Source organism: Nomascus leucogenys, unplaced genomic scaffold, assembly GCF_006542625.1.
Source record: "Nomascus leucogenys isolate Asia unplaced genomic scaffold, Asia_NLE_v1 Super-Scaffold_249, whole genome shotgun sequence".
NCBI classification, from domain to species: Eukaryota; Metazoa; Chordata; class Mammalia; order Primates; family Hylobatidae; genus Nomascus; species Nomascus leucogenys.
Window position 1 is genome coordinate 3,068,324 of NW_022095768.1, and position 22,678 is coordinate 3,091,001.

Genomic DNA, 22,678 nt, shown 5'->3' on the forward strand with positions numbered 1-22,678 from the left:
CTTCTAATAAAACTACCAGCTGGGCACAGTGCCTCATGCCTATAATCCCAGCACTTTGGGAGGCCAAGGCAGGTGGATCACATGAGGTCAGGAGTTCCAGACCAGCCTGACCAATATGGTGAAACCCTGTCTCTAATAAAAATACAAAAATTAGCTGGGCATGGTAGTGTGTGCCTGTAGTCCCAGCTACTCAGGAGGCTGAGACAGGAGAATCGCTTGAACTCAGGAGGCAGAGGTTGCAGTGAGCTGAGATGGCACCATTGCACTCCAGCCTGGGCAACAGAGTGAGACTCTGTCTCCAAAAAAAAAAAAAAAAACCACCACCTAACTTGTGATTCATAAGATATTTCTCAATATTTTAAGAGTACAATCACTACCAAATGGGCATTAATTTGTAAGTAGAGCCTAGCCTCATGAATATTTATAATTGGAAAAATATTAGAATATTATTATAGTATTTCCAATTTTTTGAAAAAGAAATTGAATAAGTTTTTAAAATGAAACATTCTGTGATAATTCTTTAGAAGATGGATCAATTCTATTAGGCTGATGATAGCTAAATATACAATAATCCATAAGAAAGTGTTATCGGGGGCAAAAGAGTGGCTAAGTTCAGTATTAAGGAACAGCAGAAAGGTTGGGTTCCATAAAAAATCCTGACCATTAAATCAGATTTAGTGATCTAATTATAGGTATGATAAGGACACCAGGAGAAGAATCTAGTATTTTCCCTACCAAAATACCTTTACTAGATCTCTTATTTGCATTCTAGAGATTGTTCTCCACTTCCTAAATATCTAACACCCAACACAGTAACCCAAAGTAGTATCCATTTTTAAAAAGTAATTGCTATTTGTGAGTTAATTATAATTACTCCAGTCTGCAGATGAACTACAGATTTGAGTAACTGTTTAACTGAAGTAAAATCATTGTTACCTACCACTTGTAGTAAGGATTACAGGTCGTTTAGTCGTTGCCATGAATGTTTTGATTGCATTCAAAAACCCAGCATCTTCATCAAAAATTACATCAACCTACAGTTTATTAGAATATTAATGTATTAATACACTTACTAATATCAGTTATGTATACATAGTAAATATTCTATATGTCTGTTAGAGACAAAATTTATGAATTTATGAAGTGTGAATTCAGCTCATGTTGAAAGTTTATGTCATACACTATAATGAATTTTAAAATTATCAACTATCAAATGTTAAAAACAAACGCAGCCACCTGTAACTAGACAGATATGAATCAGAATAATTTATACAATCATTTAACAATAATTAGCAGCCGTGTATTACATTAATCATCTTCCTGAAAAATTATTCTAGAGTGGACAGTTCCATTTGCTTTAATTTCAAATAGATACACGGATTCCTGACCTCCTTAGCTATTTTACAATTCTTTATAAGAAAACATATAGTATTCTTTAAAGTAAGTCTTTATCATGAGCTCTTACAAATGTATACTTCTATAAGCCTACCTCCTCAAAAAGAATAAGAGATGTTGCATTTTTTCTGCTGGGTTCTTCAGCTCCAACGTCTCTGACATTTGAATTAGTTGCATTTGTAGATTTAGTCTGAGTAACTTGTTTCTGTTCAAAAGAATTTTTTATTCCTGCATAAATACAATATTAATATTTTAGGTAAAATCAACTTTTGCTAAGGCATTGGATATGTCCACAGAATAAGCTCAAACTGAAATCCATTATCAAAACTGAAACAGGACGGGCGCGGTGGCTCATGCCTGTAATCCCAGCACTTTGGGAGGCCGAGGCAGGTGGATCACCTGAGGTCAGGGGTTCGAGACCAACATGGCGAAATCCCAACTCTACTAAAAATACAAAAATTAGTTGGGTGTGGTGGCATACACCTGTAATCTCAGCTACACAGGAGGCTGAGGCAGGAGAATCACTTGAACCCAGGAGGCGGAGGTTGCAGTGAGCCAAGATTGCACCACTGCACTCCAGCCTGGATGAAAGAGTGAAGACTCTGTCTCAAACAAACAAAAACTGAAACAAGCTGGGCGTGGTGGCTCATGTCTGTAATCCCAGCACTTTGGGATGCTAAGGTGGGTGGATCACTTTAGGTCAGGAGTTCAAAACCAGTCTGACCAATATGGCAAAACCCCGTCTCTACTAAAAATACAAAAATTAGCTGGGAGTGGTGGTGTGCACCAGTAATCCCAGCTACTCGGGAGGCTGAGGCAGAAGAATTGCTTGAACCCAGGAGGAGGAGTTTGCAGTGAGCCAAAATTGCAGCTTGGCCTGGCAATAGAGCAAGACTCTGTCTCAAAAAAAAAAAAAAAAAAAAAAAAAAATGGAAACAAAATATTAACACTTCTATAAGTAGAACCTTCAGTGTAGCTGAGATTTAATAAACAGCAACAGGAACTTGTAAAATATATTCACATTTTTAGGTATAAGGGTCATTATTATTAAAAAATATAAAATTTGTCAATTTAATGTCTTACCTTTATTATATTCCAGAAGCATTTCTATTTCTTCACTATTTTTAGGTTTGGGAGATACTTTAAAATAATTTGCCAAGGTTTTGGGAGGAAGTGCTCGCTTTGGTCCACTACTTTTTGGTGATGGTGGAAGAACTTTTCTTGGTGATGTAACGACTTTCTTAGGGGAGCTTACTTTTTCTGCCCAAAACAAATTGCATTTAAAGATAAATATTCTAAAAATCATACAGGTAGCAAGATAGTTAGCCACATTCTGTATTTCTACTCTTAACAGTCAAAAATCGGCCAGGCACAGTGGCTCAAGCCTGTAATCCCAGCACTTTGGGAGGCCGAGGCGGGTGGATCAAGAGGTCAGGAGATCGAGACCATGGTGAAACCCCGTCTCTATTAAAAATACAAAAAATTAGCTGGGACTACAGGCACCCACCACCATGCCCGGCTAATTTTTTGTATATTTAGTAGAGACGGGGTTTCACCATGTTAGCCAGGATGGTCTTGATCTCCTGACCTTGTGATCCACCCGCCTTGGCCTCCCAAAGTGCTGGGATTACAGGCATGAGCCACCGCACCCGGCCAAGCCAGTCATTTAGAAAAGGCACTCTACTCCAAAGAAATACACATTCTTTTTTATTTTTTTTGAGTCAGGGTCTCACTTTGTCACCCAGGCTGGAGAGAAGTGGTATGATCTCAGCTCACTGCAGTTTCCACCTCCCAGGCTCAAGTGATCCTCCTGCCCAGCCCCCCAAGTAGCTGGGACTACAGGAGCACACCACCACGCCTGGCTAATCGTTTGTATTTTTAGTAGAGATGGGTTTTGCCATGTTGTCCAGGCTGGTCTCAAACTCCTGAGTTCAAGCGATCCGCCTGCCTCAGCCTCCTAAAGTGCTAGGATTACAAGCGTGGGCCACTGTACCCGGCCAGAAATACACATTCTTACAACAAATACCGTTCACAGTCCCTCCGTTCATTTTCTTCTACACATGCTTAAAGAAAGAAGACGGTGGAGGGAAAATAACAGTATACACTGAGCACATTACAGAACTTTGTTGTTCAACTTTAATTTAGACCTGCAGTAAATTAATATTGCAAGCCAATAATATGTATTTTTAGAGATGCTTTGGAAGATAAATACAAAGTTAAAAAATAAATAGTTCACCTCTATTCTCCAGAAGCCCCATGGCATTTTTCCACAGAATATATCCTCTCTTCCGCTCTAGGTACCTGGATTTAGTCCTTACAAATCCTAATTACTGTATGGCCTCAGAACAGGATCTTCCTCACATACCATCTCATGATCACAGTTCCATATCTGTGTCCTATTCTTTTTTTGTACCCTCTGTCTCTATAGATCTGGTTTTTGTTTTGTTTTGTTTTGTTTTGTTTTTTTTGAGACAGAGTCTCTCTCTGCCCCCCAGGCTAGAGTGCAGTGGCGCGATCTCGGCTCACTGCAAGCTCCACCTCCCAGGTTCACGCCATTCTCCTGCCTCAGCCTCCCGAGTAGCTGGGACTACAGGCACCCACCACCACACCCGGTTAAATTTTTGTATTTTTGGTAGAGACGAGGTGTCACCGTGTTAGCCAGGATGGTCTCGATCTGCTGACCTCGTGATCTGCCCGTCTCGGCCTCCCAAAGTGCTGGGATTACAGGCGTGAGCCACCGTGCCCGGCCCATACATCTTATCATAGCTGTTGTATATTAGAGGTGTTCAATAAGCTTACTGAAAATCTCGAGGTTAAAAAAGCTGCCACAGACATGACCATCATTTCAAAAATATAGAACATTTCAACACCACAGGTAAGAGATGCAATATCTTAAAATATAAAAATATTTGGCCAGGCACAGTGGCTCACGCCTGTAATCTCAGCACTTTGGGGGGCCAAGGCAGGCAGATCACAAGGTCAGAAGTTCGAGACCAGCCTGGCCAACATGGTGAAACCCTGTCTCTACTAAAAATACAAAAATTAGCTGGGCATGGTGGCAGGTGCCTGTAATCCCAGCTACTTGGGAGGCTGAGGCAGGAGAATCACTTGAACCCAGGAGGTGGACGCTGCAGTGAGCCAAGATCGCTCCACTGCACTGCTGCCTGGGCGACAGAGCAAGACTCCATCTCAAAAAAAAAAAAAAAAAAAATATATATATATATATATATATTTACTTATTATCAACATATATATATATGTTGAACAGATACCAATTTATAAAAAACACTCACCATTTTGTCCTCTTTTTTTTTTTTTTTTTTTTTTTTTTGTTTCTTTTGAGATGGAGTCTCACTCTGTCACCAGGCTGGAGTGCAGTGGCACAATCTCAGCTCACTGCAACCTCCGCCTTCCGGGTTCAAGTGATTCTCCTGCCTCAGCCTCCTGAGTAGCTGAGATTACAAGCACACGCCACCATGCCCAGCTAATTTTTGTATTTTTAGTAGAGACGGGATTTCACCATGTTGGCCAGGATGGTCTCAATCTCCTGACCTCGTGATCTGCCCGCCTCGGCCTCCCAAAGTGCTGGGATTACAGGCATGAGCCACTGTGCCCAGCCTTTGTCCTTATTTTTCTTATTTTGATATAGATCAAGGACTGCTTGATCATGTATGAATACCAGTCCAAAGGCTGGTTTTATTTTTTTTTCTGAGACTGAGTCTCACACTGTCGCCCAGGCTGGAGTGCAGTGGCACAATCTCAGCTCACTGTAACCTCCACCTCCCAAGTTCAAGCAATTCTCCTGCCTCAGTCTCCCAAGTAACTGGGATTACAGGTGTGCACCACCACGCCTGGCTAATTTTTCTACTTTTAGTAGAGACAGCATTTCACCATGTTGGCCAGGCTGGTCTCGAACTCCTGACCTTGTGATCCACCTGCCTCGGCCTCCCATAATGCTGGGATTACAGGCGTGACCCACTGCACCTGGCCCAAAGACTGGTTTTAAAAATACATGCTTAGCCAAGTGCAGTGGCTCATACCTGCAACCCCAGCACTCTGGGAGGCTGAAGCAGGAGGATCATCTGAGCCCAAGCGTTCAAGTTTGCAGTGAGCTATGATTGCATCACTGCAATCCAACCTGGTCAGCAGAGGAAGACCCCATCTTTTCAAAAAAAAAAAAAAAGGCAGTTTTTATTTTAAGATACTCCGTGAGTAGTTGGCTTAACTGTATCAATATATTCTTTCTAAAAAAATTGGCCAGGCACAGTGGCTCACGCCTGTAATCCCAGCACTTCAAGAATCCAAGGCAGATGGATCACCTGAGGTTAGGAGTTCGAGACCAGCCTAGCCAACATGGTGAAACCCTGTCTCTACTAAAAACACAAACATTAGCCGGGCATGGTGGCGCACACCTCTAGTCTCAGCTACTCAGGAGGCCGAGGCATGAGAATCACTTGAACCCGGGAGACGGAGAGTGCAGTGAGCCAAGATCACGCCACTGCACTCCAGCCTTGTGACAGAGCAAGACTCCATCTCAAAAAAAAAAAAAAAAAAAAAGAAAGAAAGAAATTTCACACCAAAAGAACCACCTTCTTGCAGAAACAGCTAACTGTAGGTCTGGGACATCCTGACATGCCAAAAAGCAAGGAAAATATCAACTATTGTTGTTATGTCAAAAGGACACAAACCAATTAAAATAGTTCCTTGCTAGTCAAAGATGGAAAAATATGAGCACCAAAAGAAAATAAGATGGGATTCTGCTTCTAGTCAAGGTATAGAACTGGCACTGGATTTATCCTCCCATCATAAATAAGAACAAGAAAACTGGACATAATATATGAAATAACACTTTTCAAGACTTCTGTCATGATGCAACAATGGACAGTAATCTCTGAGATACAAAAAACAAATAAGGTGAACACTAGGATTGCCCAGCCTATTGCCCTGAGAAAATTTCCATAGTGAGGGGAAAGTCAATCCATGTTTTCTGAGTTGAGACTGCACTAGAAACCTGAGGAGGTTGGCTGGGTGCGGTAGCTCACATCTGGGAGACCGAGGCGGGTGGATCACGAGGTCAGGAATTTGAGACCAGCCTGGCCAACATAGTGAAACCCTGTCTCTACTAAAAATATAAAAAAATCAGCTGTGCATGACGCCAGGCGCCCGTAATTCCAGCTACTTAGGAGGCTGAGGCAGGAAAATCACTTGAACCTGGGAGTCAGAGCTTGCAGTGAGCCAAGATCGCACCACTGCACTCTAGCCCAGGCCACAGTGTGAGACTCCGTCTCAAAAAGAAAAAAAAGAAAAAAGAAAGAGAAACCTGAGGAGGCCAAGCAGAGATGTGGGGAAGAATACAGAAGAAACAGCTGGGCAAAGCTCTGGAAATTTGCAGAGTCCCCCTCAAGTCTAAAATTGAGTACTCTTCAGTGAAAGATCAGAGGAAACAATCTCTGAGGCTCGCAGAGAGCTGTGAATGATTCGTCTTCCCATCAGGTAGACTGGCAAACCTAACTAATGGAGTACTGAAGCACTCAGAAAGGTTTTGCCTAAGGAGTGGGGCAAAATTAGCCCTAGACTAAATGCTGCTACTGTTTTGCCTACTACAGTTTAAAAGACCTGAAAAAGCTGGGCATGGTGACAGCTCACACTTGTAATCCTAGCACTACAGGAGGCTAAGGCAGGAAGACTGCTGGAGGCCAGGAGTTTGAGACTAGCCTGACAACACAGCAAGACCCCCTTTACGAAAAAAAAATTTCTTTTAATTAGCTGAGTGCGGTGGTCTGTAATCCTAGCTACTCAAAAGACTAAGGTGGGGGGATTGCCCAAGCCCACTTCAAGGTGGCAGGGAAGCATAATCGTGCCACTCCACTCCAGCCTTGGCAACAGATTGAGACTGTCTCAAAAACAAACACATACAAGACCTGAAGATAAACTTTTTCCAACTAACTTAACCACATCACAGAAGAAAGTTAACGAACAGTTATAGGTACAGAAAGTGCAGGATTGATAAATTTAAAAAAAAAAAAGAACAGTCAGGAATACATAAATATCCAGCACCCAAGAAGGTAAACTGTACAAAGTCTGACATGCAGTCAGAATTATCAGGCATCCAAAGAATCAGAAAAATACAATCCATAATGAAAGAGGGAATAATCAATCAATTGAAAAAACAACTCAGAAATGATACAGATGGGCTGGGTGTGGTGGCTTATGCGTGTAATCCCAGCACTTTGGGAGGCCAAGGCAGGTGGATCACCTGAGGTCAGGAGTTCGAGACCAGCCTGGCCAACATGGTCAAACCCTGTCTCTACTAAAAATAGAAAAAAATTAGCCAGGCGTGGTGGCGGGTGCCTACAATCCCAGCTACTCGGGAGGCTGAGGCAGGAGAATCACTTGAACCTGGGAGGTGGAGGTTGCAGCGAGCCAAGATTGTGCCACTGCACTCCAGCCTGGGCAACAAGAGCGAGACTCTGTCTCAAAAAAACAAAAATTACACAGATGATAGAATTAGTAACCAAGACCATTAAAACAGTTGTTATAACTGTATTCCATATGTTCAAAAACCTAGAGGAAAGACTGGGCACATGGTAAGTAGAAACACAGAAGATATAAAAAGGACCCAAATCAAACTTCTAGAAATGAAAACTAAACTTATAGCAGTGACAGCATACTAGATACTACAGAAGAAAGGATGTGTAAACTTGAATAAATAGTAATAATAACTAACCAAACTGAAACAAAAAGAGGAAAAAGACTGAAAAATTGAACAAAGCATCAGTGTGCCAGGAGACAATTTCAAGCGGTCTAAAATACCTATAATAACAACTGCAGTTGCCAAAGGAAATGGGGAGGACAGAAAAAATATTTCAAGAAATACTGGTTGAAATTTTATCAACTTTGATCTTCCCCTAACTATAAATTCATATATGCAAGAAACTCAACAAATCCCAAGCACAAGAAACATGAAGAGAAGTACACCAAGGCACATCATAATCAAATTACTTAAAACCAGTGAGAAAATCTTCAAAGCAACAAAGAAATAATAAACATAAAGAGGTGAAACATATTATATATATATAAAAATCCATGAGTTCATAGTAACACTTAAAAATTAAACTACACAAAAACTCACTGGTCAACTGTCAAGGTTGCTAGGACACCATCACTCTAAGTACTAATAAATAAAGGAAAGAATGAAGCATTTCTGGTGCCTACAAACTGTATTCCAAAGCATCCAAAGAGGTGATGGGAATAGCACTTCCTTTTAAAATTCTAATAAATGCAAAAAAGAGAATTATAAAATTATCATTTTGTAATCTACAATGGATAATCTGCTATGTCACAGGAAGTACACAGGCCACCTGTATATGTATGCCAGACCCAGAACAGAACCTGAATCTAATAAAGCCCATAGATCTAACTGCCAGTTTACAAGAAATATAAGGAAGAGGACTATGTTAACTGATACCATGAGGATATAATCAGCAGACAAATCCAGAATGTGAAAAATTTCATGACAAATGACTCAGATTCTTCAACAAATTAATGACATGAAAAGGTGAGTGAATTGTTAGCTAGATTAAAAGAAAGTTAAGAGACCTGAATCAAATGTAAGGTATTAACCTTGTTTGGATCCAGATTTGAACAAATCATTTGAAACAATAGAAAACTGACATTAGACTGTGTATGAGATGATATGAAGGAATACAGTTAATAGATCATTTTTTTTGGAAACGGGGTCTCACTCTGTCACCCAGGCTGGAGTGCAATGGCCCAATCAGAGCTCACTGCAGCCTCAACCTTCTAGGCTCAAGTGATCCTCCCACATCAACTTCCAGAGTAGCTGGGACTACAGGCATACACCACCACACCTAGCTACTTTTTTTTTTATTATTTGTAGAGACAAGGTCTCACTATGCTGCTTAGGCTGGTTGTTAACTCTGTTGGGTCTGATTATGATATTATAGTTATGCTTTTTTAAAAGTCCTTATCAGATAGAGATAAATATTGAAGAAGGTATGGGTGAAATGATATGATGGTCTTCAGATTTGTTTTAAAATAATCTGGCAGGGGTGGACAGGGAACATGTGTACATGTAGAAGATAAAAAATAAATGGCAAAATGCTGATAATTAACATTATTTTCTTAGATTTTGTTTTTTTCAAAACATTATGGCTTAAGGAAAATAATATACTTACTTGGTGACTTGCCTATGTAGTAGCTATTAAAAAAACAGGGTTTTTGTGAGTTTACACCTTGTTTGTCTACTTGATGGGACTGAGTAGCTTCCTTCAACTGAGATAGAATTTGTCTACCACTGCGCTGGGAAGAGGCATTCACTTCAAATATCTAAAAGAAGAATATAAGAAAAAATGAAGGGAGAATGGTTTATGTTTCCTTTTAATCCAAGGGTAATTATTACATTAACGTTCTCTCATCATAGCTGTTACTACCTTAAATCCAAGCTCCTGGGCACAAGCATACACTGCAGCAGTTTTTCCCACTCCTGTTGGCCCTGTTATCAGGACAGTATTGCAAAGACGACTTTCTTCTTCATCATCTGAACTGCCTTTAAAGTCTATGCCACCCGAGAAATCTGAAAAATTATTCAAATGCATATAAAATGACAATTGCTGAGGAAGCAATTCTACCTTATGAAACCCGATGATCAAATCCCACAAACTTCTTGCAATAAATGCTGAAAAATTACTTTATACAGGCCGGGTGTGGTGGCACATGCCTGTAATCCCAGCACTTTGGGAAGCCGAGGCGGGCAGATCACAAGGTCAGGAGTCGAGACCAGCCTGGCCAACATGGTGAAACCCCATCTCTACTAAAAATACAAAAACTAGCCGGGTGTGCTGACACATGCCTGTAGTCCCAGGTACTCGGTAGGCTAAGATGGAGAATCGCTTGAACCCGGGAGGCGGAGGTTGCAGTGAGACGAGATCACACCATTGCACTCCAGCCTGGGTGACACAGTGAGACTCCATCGCAAAAAAAAAAAAAAAAAAAAAAAGTAGAAAATCAAATATAAAATACCAATTAAGAAATATTATAGGCCAGGAGCCACTGCATAATCCCAGCACTTTGGGAGGCCGAGGTGGGTGGATCATGAGGTCAGGAGTTCAAGACCAGCCTGGCCAAGATGGTAAAACCCCATCTCTACTAAAAATAGAAAAATCAGCCGGGCATGGCAGCAGGCGCCTGTAGTCCCAGCTACTCAGGAGGCTGAGGCATAAAATCACTTGACCCAGGAGGCGGAGGTAGCAGTGAGCCGAGATTGCACCACTGCACTCCACCATGGGAAACAGAGCAAGCCTCTGTCTCAAAAATAAATAAATAAATAAAATGTTAAGAAAAAGAAATTTTATAGAAAGTTTTAGTTAATGTAACTCTAAAAATGTTCAATGAAACGGTAAAAAAAAAAAAGACACAAAATACCTTCCTGTTTCTCATCTCTTTTTCCCTTCAGATTCTGCCTTTCTTCCAATTCAGCTCTTCTTTTCCAGTCTTTCAACCAACTGCCACAAGAAAATGTAATAAAAATAATTCACAGAATATAGCTATGCCTTAGGCTTTATGTTGAAATGATTATCGGGGAAGTTATGGCATATTGTTAGTTTCTCTGCCACTGGCCATTCAACTGATGAAGGCTTTCTTGTTATTTTTACTAGTACAGCTTTATATGGCATGTTGTTAGTTTCTAAACACTCCATAGTGCTTGTGAATCGACTAAAGAGTAAAATAGTTTTACATGGACATGAACATTTTTAAATGAAGTAGTTTCTGCCAAAAGACTATATATGTGTAAGAATATTCACTGTAGCATTGTTCATATTAGCCTCTAACAGGAAAAGCATAAAAATACACCACTGGGGAAAAATACATTATAGTACACTCACTTAGAAACTGGTATACAGCAATTAAAAAGAACTGAGGTGGCAGGGCAGGCACAGTGGTTCAGGCCTGTAATCCCAGCACTTTGGAAGGCAGAGGCAGGTGAATTGCTTGAGCCCAGGAATTTGCAACCAGCCTGGGCAACACAGCGAAACCTGTCTCTACAAAAAACATTAGCCAGGCATGTTGGTGCACACCTGTAGTCCCAGAGACTTGGGAGGCTCAGGTGGGAGGATGGCTTGAGCCTGAGAGGCGAAGGTTGCAGTGAGCCAAGATTCCACCACTGCACTCCAGCCTGGGCAACAGAGCAAGACCCTGTTTCAAAATAAAAAAAAAAAGAACTGTGGTATATTGTGTAATTACATGAAAGATGTCTAATATACAATGTACAACAGAAAGATTAAGGTCTAGTCTGGAGCTAGAATGCCTGAGTTTAAATCCCAGTTCCATCACTTTCTAGCTGTGTGACTTTGGACAAATAACTCAGCCTCTCTAGGCCTTGGTTTCTTCATCTATGAGATGAGGACAACAGTATTTATGCTCATAGTATTTTTTTTTTTTTTTTTGAGACAGTCTTGCTTTGTCACTGGAGTGTAGGGGTGCGATCATAGCTCACTGCAGCCTCGAATCCTTGAACTCATGTGACCCTCCCACCTCAGGCTCCTGAGTGGCTCAGAATCCAAGTGGGTGCCATCATTCCCGACTATTTTTTTTATTTTTTGTAGAGATGGGGTCTCCCTATTTTGCCCAGGCTGCTCTCAAACTCCTGGCCACAAGCAATCCTCCTGCCTCAGCCTACAAAAGCACTGGGATTACAGGCTTGAGCCACTGTACCCAACTGCTCACAGTACTGTTCTAAGGATAAAATGAATTAAGAACAGTACAAAAAAAAAAAAAAAGAAAGAACAATACAAGTACTTAGAACAGTAGTACCAAGTACATGCTATTAACTGTAATTATGGGCCCGTAAATCCTTACATGAAATCCACTGGGCCAGACTGTTTTAGAATTAATTTTTCAGATACTTAAAAGGTTATTTGGTACATATACTGCATATTACATAATACGCCTAATGGGGTCTAGGCAGTACACCCATAATCACTTAAGTTGGTTTGGTTTGTTTTTTTGTTTTGCTTTGGGACAGAGTCTTACTCTGTCGCCCAGGCTGGAGTGCACTGGCACGATCTCGGCTCACTGCAATCCTCGCCTCCTGGGTTCAAGCGATTCTCATGCCTCAGCCTCTCCAGTAGCCAGGATTACAGGCATGCATCACCACACCCAGCTAATTTTTGTATTTTTAGTAGAGATGGGGTTTCACCATGTTGGCCAGGCTGGTCTCGAACTCCCAGCCTCAAGTGATCTCCCCACCTCAGCCTCTCAAAGTGCTGGGATTACAGGTGTCAGCCACTGCGCTGGGCCATCACTTAATATTTTTATTAAAAAATATATGAATTCTGGCCAAGCGCAGTGGCTGACACCTGTAATCCCAGCACTTTAGGAGGCCAAGGCGGGTGGATCACCTGAGGTCAGGAGTTTGAGACCAGCCAACATGGCAAAACTGTCTCTACCAAAAATATAAAAATTAGCCTGGCATGGTGGTGCACCCCTGTAGTCCCAGCTACTCAGGAGGCTGAGGCAGGAGAATCTATTGAACCTGGGAGGCAGTGGCTGTAGTGAGCCAAGATCGTGCCATTACACTCCAGCCTAGGCGACAGAGTGAGACTCTGTCTCAAAAAAAAAAAAAAAAAATTAGTAAATTCTACTAAGTGTAAAGGTATAACAAATTTCATGTAATAAAGTCAATAAACTTTCATTATTCAGAATTTTTTGGATGTGAGAATTGAAGATGAAGGACTGGGGACCTGAATTAGTAATGTGATCCCATTTGTTAGAAAGGAAGGAACTAACATATGCATAAAAAATATTTTTCTGGAAGCTTTTACAAAAAATTTTCAATGATTATCTTTGAGAATTAGAAATGTGGCCGGGCGCGGTGGCTCACGCCTGTAATCCCAGCACTTTGGGAGGCCGAGACGGGCGGATCACGAGGTCAGGAGATCGAGACCATCCTGGCTAACACGGTGAAACCCCGTCTCTACTAAAAACACAAAAAATTAGCCGGGCGTGGTGGCAGACGCCTGTAGTCCTAGCTACTCGGGAGGCTGAGGCAGGAGAATGGCGTGAACCCGGGAGGCGGAGCTTGCAGTGAGCCGAGATCGCGCCACTGCACTTCAGCCTGGGCGACAGAGTGGGACTCCGTCTCAAAAAAAAAAAAAAAAAAAAAAAAAAAAAGAGAGAAGTAGAAATGTAAGAAAAGAGGGCTACTTTTCACTTAAACTTCTACCAGTTTTTTGAAGATTTTATCATGAGATATATTACTTTGTAACTATAATTTCAAAACAAAAATAGTAAAACTAAGTTTGTAAACTATTTCTCAATTCCTTTACACATATTACCAACCTATGTAACTTTTTTATAGCTAACTCATTTCCTATAAGTTCACTGGCAGTCTGAGGTTGATACTTTTCTGTCCAAAGCATGTCTTCAGTTCCAGAATCTAAAGCAAAAAAAAAAAAAAAAAAAAATTAAGGTGTTCATTCCTTGACATAAACATATATGAATTATTAGTCATTTACATTATTGTTACAATATCACAGTAGGTATTTGCAGAAATATTTATATTTACAAAATGCCAGAGGTACTTTTAAAACAACATTACATTTAAAATTCTTCACACCAAACCCTTCCCCCTAAAAAAAAATAACCACCATAATCTTATTAAAATATTAAAGCGCACACTTGAACATTTTTTTTTTTTTTTTTTTTTTTTTTAGGATTACCATCTGGCCCAGCAATCACATTACTGGGTATATACCCAAAGGAAAATAAACTGTTCTACCAAAAAGACACATGTACTCACATGTTTATCAGCACTATTTAGAACAGCAAAGAGACTGAACCTGGGAGATGGAGGTTGCAGTGAGCCAGGATTGTGCCACTGCACTCTAGCCTGAGCAACAGAGTGACAGTGCATCTCAAAAAAAAAAAAAAAAAAAAGCAAAAATGGAATCAACCCAAGTGTCCAAAAATGGTGGATTGGATAAAGAATTTGTAGGACATATATACACCATGGGATAATACAAAGCCATAAAAAAGAAAGAAATCATATCCTTTGCAGCAAAATGGTTGCGGCTGGAGGCCATTATCCTAAGTGAATAAATGCAGAAACAGAAAACCAAATAATGCATGTTCTCATTTATAAGCAGAACCTAAACACTGGGTACACATGGACATAAAGATGGGAACAAAAGACACTGGAGGCCACGTGTGGTGGCTCACACCTATAATCCCAGCACTTTGGAAGGCCAAGGCAGGTAGATCACTTGAACTCAGGAGATCGTGATTGGCCTGGGCAACATACTGTGACCCTGTCTCTTAACAACAACAAAAAAGACACTGGGGACTACAAAAGGGAGGAGGGAAAAAGTGAGGACAAGGGTTGAAAAACTATCTATTGGGCACTATGTTCACTATTTGGGTGACAGGTTCAATTGAAGTCCAAATCTCAGCATCATGGAATGTATCCATGTAACAAACCTGCACACGTGCTCCTTGAGTTGAAAATTAAAAATAAATAGTTTTTTTTCTTTTTTTAAGAGATGAGGTCTTGCTATGCTGCCCAGGCTGGACTACAGTGGCTATTCACAAGCACAAACCCAGCTCCCTGCATTCCTGAACTTCGGGCCTCAAGCTCCCACCTCAGCCTCCTGAGTAGGTGGGACTACAGATGTGAGCCACCACAAACAGCAGTATTTAAATTTTTAATAACCACTGAAGAAACATGAACGATGAGAAATAATTTGTGGCATAAAACCAATAATCGGGCTGGGTGTAGTGGCCCATGCCTGTAATCCCAGCACTTTGGGAGGCCGAGGTGGGTGGATCACTTGAAATCAGGAGTTCGAGACCAGCCTGGCCAACATGGTGAAACCCCATCTCTACTAAAAATATAAAAATTAGCCAGGCGTGGTGGCACACGCCTGTAGTCCCAGCTACTAAAGAGGCTGAGGCAGGAGAATAGCTTGAACCTGGGAGGTGGAGGTTGCAGTGAGCCAAGATCGTGCCATTACACTCCAACCTGGGTGAAGATCGAGACTTTGTCTCAAAAAAAAAAAAAAAACAAAAAAAAACAAAAGGCCAGCCGTGGTGGCTCACAACTGTAATCCCAGCACTTTAGGAAGCTGAGGCGGGTGGATCACAAGGTCAGGAGATCAAGACCATCCTGGCTAACACGGTGAAACCCCATCTCTACTAAAAATACAAAAAATTAGCTGGGCGTAGCAGCATGCGCCTGTAGTCCCAGCTACTCGGGAGGCTGAGGCAGAAGGATGGTATGAACCCAGGAGGCGGAGCTTGCAGTAAGCCGAGATCGTGCCACTGCACTCCAGCATGGGCAACAGAGCGACACTCTGTTTCAAAAAAAAAAAAAAAAAAGTAAAGTGGCCGAGCATTGTGGTGGGCGCCTGTAGTCCCAGCTACTCAGGAGGCTGAGGCAGAAGAATTGCTTTAACTCAGGAGGTGGAGGCTGCAGTGAGTCCAGATCATGCTAGCTCAGTCCAGCCTGGGAAACAGTGAATCCATCTCAAAAAGAACAAAACAATAATCTACAGAACAATGGTGGCATAGTCTTATTGGACCCTCTTTTTTTTTTTTTTTTTTTTTTTTGAGACAGAGTCTCGCTCTGTTGCCCAGGCTGGAGTACAGTGGCACGATCTGGGCTCACTGCAAGCTCCATCTCCCGGGTTCACACCATTCTCCTGCCTCAGCCTCTCCGAGTAGCTGGGACTACAGGCGCCCGCCACCATGCCTGGCTAATTTTTAGTATTTTTAGTAGAGACAGGGTTTCACCGTGTTAGCCAGGATGGTCTCGATCTCCTAACCTTGTGATCCGCCCACCTCAGCCTCCCAAAGTGCTGGGATTACAGTCATGAGCCACCGCACCCGGCCCATTGGACCCTCTTTTCACCCTGAAAAGAAACATTAAAACATCCTATAAAGTCAACCTGGGAAAATCGAGAAAGATGCCACACTCCCAATTGAGAAGACTACTGTAAAGATGCCACTTCTCTCCATTAATCTATAGATAATTGTAAAATTAAAATCTCAACGGGATTTATGGGGTAAGGTAACCTGTAGTCCACTGAATAAAGCAAATACATAAAAATTATTTTAAAAATAATGATAAGAGACTTGCCATATCAAATACTAAGACATGCTATAGGTTGAGTATCCCTTATCTGAAATGCTTGGGACCAGAAGTTTTCCAATTGAATTTAATGAGATATCCTTAGGATGAGGCCCAAGTCTAAACATGGAATTCATTTATGTTTCATATACACCTATACACACAGCCTGAAAGTAATTTTATACAATATTTTAAATAATTTTGTACAAGAAAAAAAGTTTTCACTGCATTTTGACTGTGACCAGAGGTTAGATGTGGAATTTTCTTTTTTTCTTGAGACAGGGTCTTGCTCTGTCACCCAGCCTGGAGTAGTGGTGCAATCATGGCTCACTGCAGCTTAACCTGAAGTGATCCTCTCACGTCAGCCTCCTGTGGAGCTGAGACTACAGGCATGTGCCACCATGCCTAGCTAATTTTTTTTCTTTTTTTTTTTGTAAAGGTGTAGTCTCCCTATGCTGCCCAGCCTGGCCTCAAACTCCTGGGCTCAAGCAATGCTCCCACTTTGGCCTCTCAAAGTGCTGGGATTATAGGGATGAGCCATGGTGCCTGGCCCCAGGTACGGAATTTTCCACTTATGGCACCATGTCAGCACTCAAAATGTTTTTGGATTTTGGAGCATTTCAAATTTCAGATTTTTGGATTAGAGATACTCATCCTGTATAAAGCTATATAAATGAAATTAAATCAATAGCATACTTTGGAAAAGCTATATAAACTGAATGGGCTGGGTGCGGTGGCTCACGCCTGTAATCCCAGCACTTGGGGAGGCCAAGGCAGGTGGATAACCTGAGGTCGGGAGTTCAAAACCAGCCTGACCAACGTGGAGAAACCCAGTATCTACTAAAAATACAGAATTAGCCGGGCGTAGTGGCGCAAGCCTATAATCCGAGCTACTCGGGAGGCTGAGGCAGGAGAATCGCTTGAATCCGGGAGGCAGAGGTTGCAACAATGAGCCAAGATCATGCCATGGCATCGCAGCCTGGGCAAAAAGAGCGAAACTGTCTCAAAAAAAGTAAATAAATAAAATAAACTGAATGGGAACATGTCAGAGATATGTGAAACATGGTGTAAAATAATATGTATGGGATAATACCAGATTTTTTTTTACTTTGTTACCTTTTTTTTTTTTTCCCTAGACAGAGTCTTGCTCTGTCGCCTGGGCTGGAGTGCAGTGGCCAGATCTTGGCTCACTGCAGCCTCCGCCTCCTGGGTTCAAGTGACTCTCCTGCCTCGGCCTCCCAAGTAGCTGGGATTACAGGCACGCGCCACCACGCCTGGTTAATTTTTGTATTTTTAGTAGAGACAGGGTTTTGCCATGTTGGCCAGGCTGGTCTCGAACTCCTGACTTCAGGTGATCCACCCACCTCGGCCTCCCAAAGTGCTGGGATTACAGGTATGAGCCACTGCGCCCAGCCACTGTGTTAGGTTTTTTTTTTTTAACTTTTTAATTTTAAAATTGTCATTCCTTCACTTGAGGTCAGTTTGAGGCCAGCCTGGCCAACGTGGCGAAACCCCATCTCTACTAAAAATACCAAAAAAAAAAAAAAAAAATTGTCATCTTCGCACAAAGGGCCATGCTAATTTTCTCTGTATCATTCCAATTTTAGTATATGTGCTGCCGAAGCGAGCACAATACCAGATTTTTTTAAAAGCACATATATCAGGCGCAGTGGCTCATGCCTGTAATCCCAGCACTTTGGGAGGCCAAAGCGGGCAGATCATTTGAGGTCAGGAGTTTAAGACCTGCCCAGACCACATGGTGAAACCCTGTCTCTACTGAAAATACAAAATTTAGCTGGGCGTGGTGGTGTGTGCCTGTAGTCCCAGCTACTCAGGAGGCTGAGGCAGCAGAATCGCTTGAACCCAGGAGGCAGAGGTTGTAGTGAGCTGAGATCAGGCAAGCGACGGAGAGAGATGCTGTCTCAAAAAATAAAAAATAAAAAAATAAAAGCACATATATTTATGGAAGCACATAAATCAAAGACTGAACACTTATCTGTTAATATGGTCATTTGTAAGCCCATAATCCATGAGGTTCTATTTATTTCAAAGACATATTTATTGTTTGAAAGTTGCAATGGGCAAAAGAAAAAAGAGAAGGAGAAAGAATGAAAGGTTAAAAAACAAAAGAGTTCTAGGACTAGAAGGAAAAACTCGAATTTACCAGGAATGGAAGATGTTAACATTTCTGGTGCAGACTGTCATCATCTAACTATTAGAATATCAAAATCTGCACTTTGGGAGGCCAAGGCAGGGGTGGATCACCTGAGGTCAGGAGTTCGAGACTAGCCTGGCCAACATGGCTAAACTCTGTCTCTACTAAAAATATAAAAATCACCTGGGCGTGGCCAGGCGCGGTGGCTCACACCTGTAATCCCAGCCCTTTGGGAGGCTGAGGTGGGTGAATCATGAGGTCAGGAGTTCGAGACCAGCCTGGCCAATCCCGTCTCTACTAAAAATACAAAAAATTAGCTGCGCGTGGTGCTGGGCTCCAGCCCGGGCGACCGTGCAAGACTCCATCTCAAAAAAAAAGAAAAAATTATCTGGGTGTGCAGGTGGGTGCCTGTAATCCCAGCTACTCGGGAGGCTGAAGGAGGAGAATCACCTGAACCCAGGAGATGGAGGTAGGTTGCAGTGAGTGAAGATCGTGCCATTGCACTCCAGCCTGGGTGACAAGAGTGAAACTGTGTCTCAAAAAAAGAAAAAAAAGAAAAAGAAAATCTAAAATTAAAATACAATTGAAGGCCAGGCGCGGTGGCTCACGCTTGTAATCCCAGCACTTTGGGAGGCCGAGGCGGGTGGATCACGAGGTCAGGAGATCAAGACCACGGTGAAACCCCGTCTCTAATAAAAATACAAAAAATTAGCCGGGCGTGGTGGCAGGCGCCTGTAGTCCCAGCTACTCAGAGAGGCTGAGGCAGGAGAATGGCGTGAACCCAGGAGGCGGAGCTTGTAGTGAACCCAGGAGGCGGAGCTTGTAGTGAGCCGAGATCGCGCCACTGCAGTCCAGCCTGGGTGACAGAGCGAGACTCCGTCTCCAAAAAAAAAATAAAGTAAATAAATAAATAAAATACAATTGAATTAAAATTTTTTAAAAAGAATATCAAAATTTTCTACTGCTTTGGTTTCCACTTTGCATGTACTCAAAGCAATCTATTTCTTTTGGGATATTTTAGAAAATGTACCTTTGGAAGAATCTAGCTTTATCCCAGAAGAGTTGTTTCTTTTGCCAAGTTCTTCTGACTTCCTATTGGTCTTCTCCAGATTTTTTGAATACTCATTTGGTTTCTTTCTTTTTGACTTAGAATTTTCTGCTTCCACACGTTTCCTTTTGGTTTCTTTATGGCTGACATCAGCCTCTAGTTCTACTTTGAGAATTAAAGAAGTGCATGTGCTTACTAATCAACAAAAACCAGTAATATTAATATCACTTCCAAGTATCCAATAGTCTTGTAACTTTAAAATGCAAAGCCAATCCAGGTGCAGTGGCTCAGGCCTCTAATCCCAGAACTTTGGGAGGTTGAGGTGAGCAGATTGCTCGATTCTATGCATTTAAGACCAGACTGGGTAACATGGGGAAATTCCATCTCTACTAAAGATACAAAAATCAGCCAAGAGTTGTGGCGTGCACCTGTAGTCCAAGCTACTTGGGAGGCTGAGGTGGGAGGATCACATGAACCCGGGAGATCGAGGCTGCAGGGAGCCATGATCACACCACTGTACTCTAGCCTGGGTGACAAAGTGAAACCCTGTCTCTTTTTTTTTTTTTTTTTTTTGAGACGGAGTCTCGCTCTATCGCCCAGGCTGGCGTGATGTCGGCTCACTGCAAACTCCACCACCCGGGTTCACGCCATTCTTCTGCCTCAGCCTCCTGAGTAGCTGGGACTACAGGCGCCCGCCACCAAGCCCGGCTAATATTTTGTATTTTTAGTAGAGACGGGGTTTCACCATGTTAGCCTGTCTCTTAAAAAATAAATAAATAGGCTGGGTGCGGTGGCTCACACCTGTAATCCCAGCACTTTGGGAGGCCAAGGTGGGTGGATCACCTGAGGTCAGGAGTTCAAGACCAGCCTGACCAACATGTTGAAACCCCATCTCTACTAAAAATACAAAAATTAGCCAGGCCTGGTGGCATGTGCCTGTAATCCCAGCTACCTAGGAGGCAGATGCAGGAGAATTGGTGGAACCTAGAAGGCTGAGGCTGCAGTGAGCCGAGATCACACCACTGCACTCCAGCCTGGGCGACAGAGCAAGACTCCGTCTCAAAAAATAAAAATAAAAATAAATAAATAAATAAACAAACAAATAGGCCAGATATGGTGGCTCATGCCTATAATCCCAGCACTTTGGGAGGCTGAGGCGAGTGAATCACTTGAGGTCAGGAGTTCGAGACCAGCCTGACCAACATGGTGAAACCCCATCTCTACTAAAAAATACAAAAATTAGAAAGGCATGGTGGCAGGCGCCTGCAATCTCAGCTACTAGGCAGGCTGAGGAACCAGAATCACTCAAACCTGGGAGGCAGAGGTTGCAGTGAGCTGAGATCGCACCACTGCACTTCAGCCTGGGTGACAGAGCAAGACTCTGTCTCAAAAAATAAATAAATAAAATAAAATAAAAAGGCAAGAATCAAATATAACATACTGAAAGCAAGCTGGAGATTTTAATACTTAGACTGTCTTCTATACAAGCTATATAGGCTAAAATTATCTAAGGCATTCCTTAAATAAATAATATTTTAACATAATTAAAGCTATCTTTGAGTTGGCATTTTTGGAAAGTGGCAGGGATTAACGTTGCACATTGCATTGTACAAGATACTTTTACTTCAGCTGAACAATTCTCCCTGCCAACTGTAAGCAATGTTGTCTGTGATGAACACTTCCAAGTGCCAATGGTTACGTCTTAGTGTTTTCAAAACTGACATGTTAGGCCGGTGTGGTGGCTCATGCCTGTAATCCCAGCACTTTGGGAAGCTAAGGTGAAAGGATCACTTGAGCCCAGGAGTTCAAGACCAGCCTGGGCAACATGGCAAGACCTGGTCTCTACCAAAAATACAAAAACTAGCCAGTCTCATAACCCAGTCTCAAAAGAATAAGTAAAAATTTAAAAATAAAATAAGCTAGGTGCAGTGGCGCAAGCCTGTGGTCCCAGCTACTCGGGAAGCTGAGACACAGGAATCACTTGAGCCCGGGAGGCGAAGGTTGCAGTGAGCCAAAGTTGCACCACTGCATTCCAGCCTGGGTGACAGAGCAACACTCTGTCTAAAACAAAAAAAAAAAAAAAATAGGCCAAGCACAGTGGCTCACACCTGTAATCCCAGCATTCTGGGGGGCAGAGGTAGGTGGATCACCTGAGATCAAGAGTTCAAGACCAGCCTGGCCAACATGGTGAAACCCCATCTCTACTAAAAATACAAAAATTAGCAAGGCATCATGGTGGGCGCCTGTAATCCCAGCTACTCAGGAGGCTGAGGCAGGAGAATCACTTGAACCCAGGAGGCGGAGGCTGCAGTGAGCCAGGTTTGTGCCATTGCACTCCAGCCTGGGCAACAAGAGCAAAACTCCGTCTCAGAAATAAAAATAAAAATAAAATAATAAATAATATAAAAACCCAAAACTGGTATGTTAACATAAATGATAATAATTATCACTAACCTTGTTTACTATGACACTCGGAAGAAAGTACTTGGTGCTCAATTCGTTTTTTTAGGAGTAAGGGAAAATATTTTTTCAATGAAAATTCAGGATTTGACCACCTAATTTCCTCAAGCAAAAGATTTCTTACTTCTTCAGTAAATTCCTTCCTTGTCCTCATGAACTGCAATAAAGAATAAAATGCACAATAACAGACCAACATCATCTATTCATGTTAATTACGATACTACCAACCACTGTCTGTCCATCATAAATCAGTATCAACATAAGATTAGCTTTAGGCCGGGCATGGTGGCTCATGCCTATACTCCCAGCACTTTGGGAGGCCGAGGAGGGTGGATCATCTGAAATTAGGAGTTTGAGACCAGCCTAGCCAACATGGCGAAACCCCGTGTCTACTAAAAATACAAAAATTTGCCGGGCACGGTGGCGCATGCCTGTAATCCCAGCTACTAGGGGGGCTGAGGCAGGAGGATCGCTT

General features: G+C 42.1%; 1 protein-coding gene and 1 non-coding gene across 2 annotated transcripts in view; both read right to left on the reverse strand.

Moving 5' to 3' along the window:
* The window catches only part of ATAD5 (ATPase family AAA domain containing 5), a 64,676-nt gene that overhangs the window by 15,320 nt on the left and 26,678 nt on the right, over positions 1 to 22,678 (reverse strand). Inside the window, exons 9-17 of the mRNA XM_003279384.3 lie at positions 22,198 to 22,360; positions 19,726 to 19,905; positions 13,756 to 13,852; positions 10,840 to 10,919; positions 9,849 to 9,991; positions 9,594 to 9,744; positions 2,479 to 2,655; positions 1,490 to 1,623; positions 941 to 1,034 (exon numbers count right to left, since the gene is read on the reverse strand). Of these exons, the coding sequence (XP_003279432.2) occupies positions 941 to 1,034; positions 1,490 to 1,623; positions 2,479 to 2,655; positions 9,594 to 9,744; positions 9,849 to 9,991; positions 10,840 to 10,919; positions 13,756 to 13,852; positions 19,726 to 19,905; positions 22,198 to 22,360 (1,219 nt within the window). The remainder of the gene's footprint in view (positions 1 to 940; positions 1,035 to 1,489; positions 1,624 to 2,478; positions 2,656 to 9,593; positions 9,745 to 9,848; positions 9,992 to 10,839; positions 10,920 to 13,755; positions 13,853 to 19,725; positions 19,906 to 22,197; positions 22,361 to 22,678) is intronic.
* Positions 18,064 to 18,171, reverse strand: LOC115833554. The gene has a single exon (XR_004028948.1). It is a non-coding gene; the product is annotated as a U6 spliceosomal RNA (small nuclear RNA).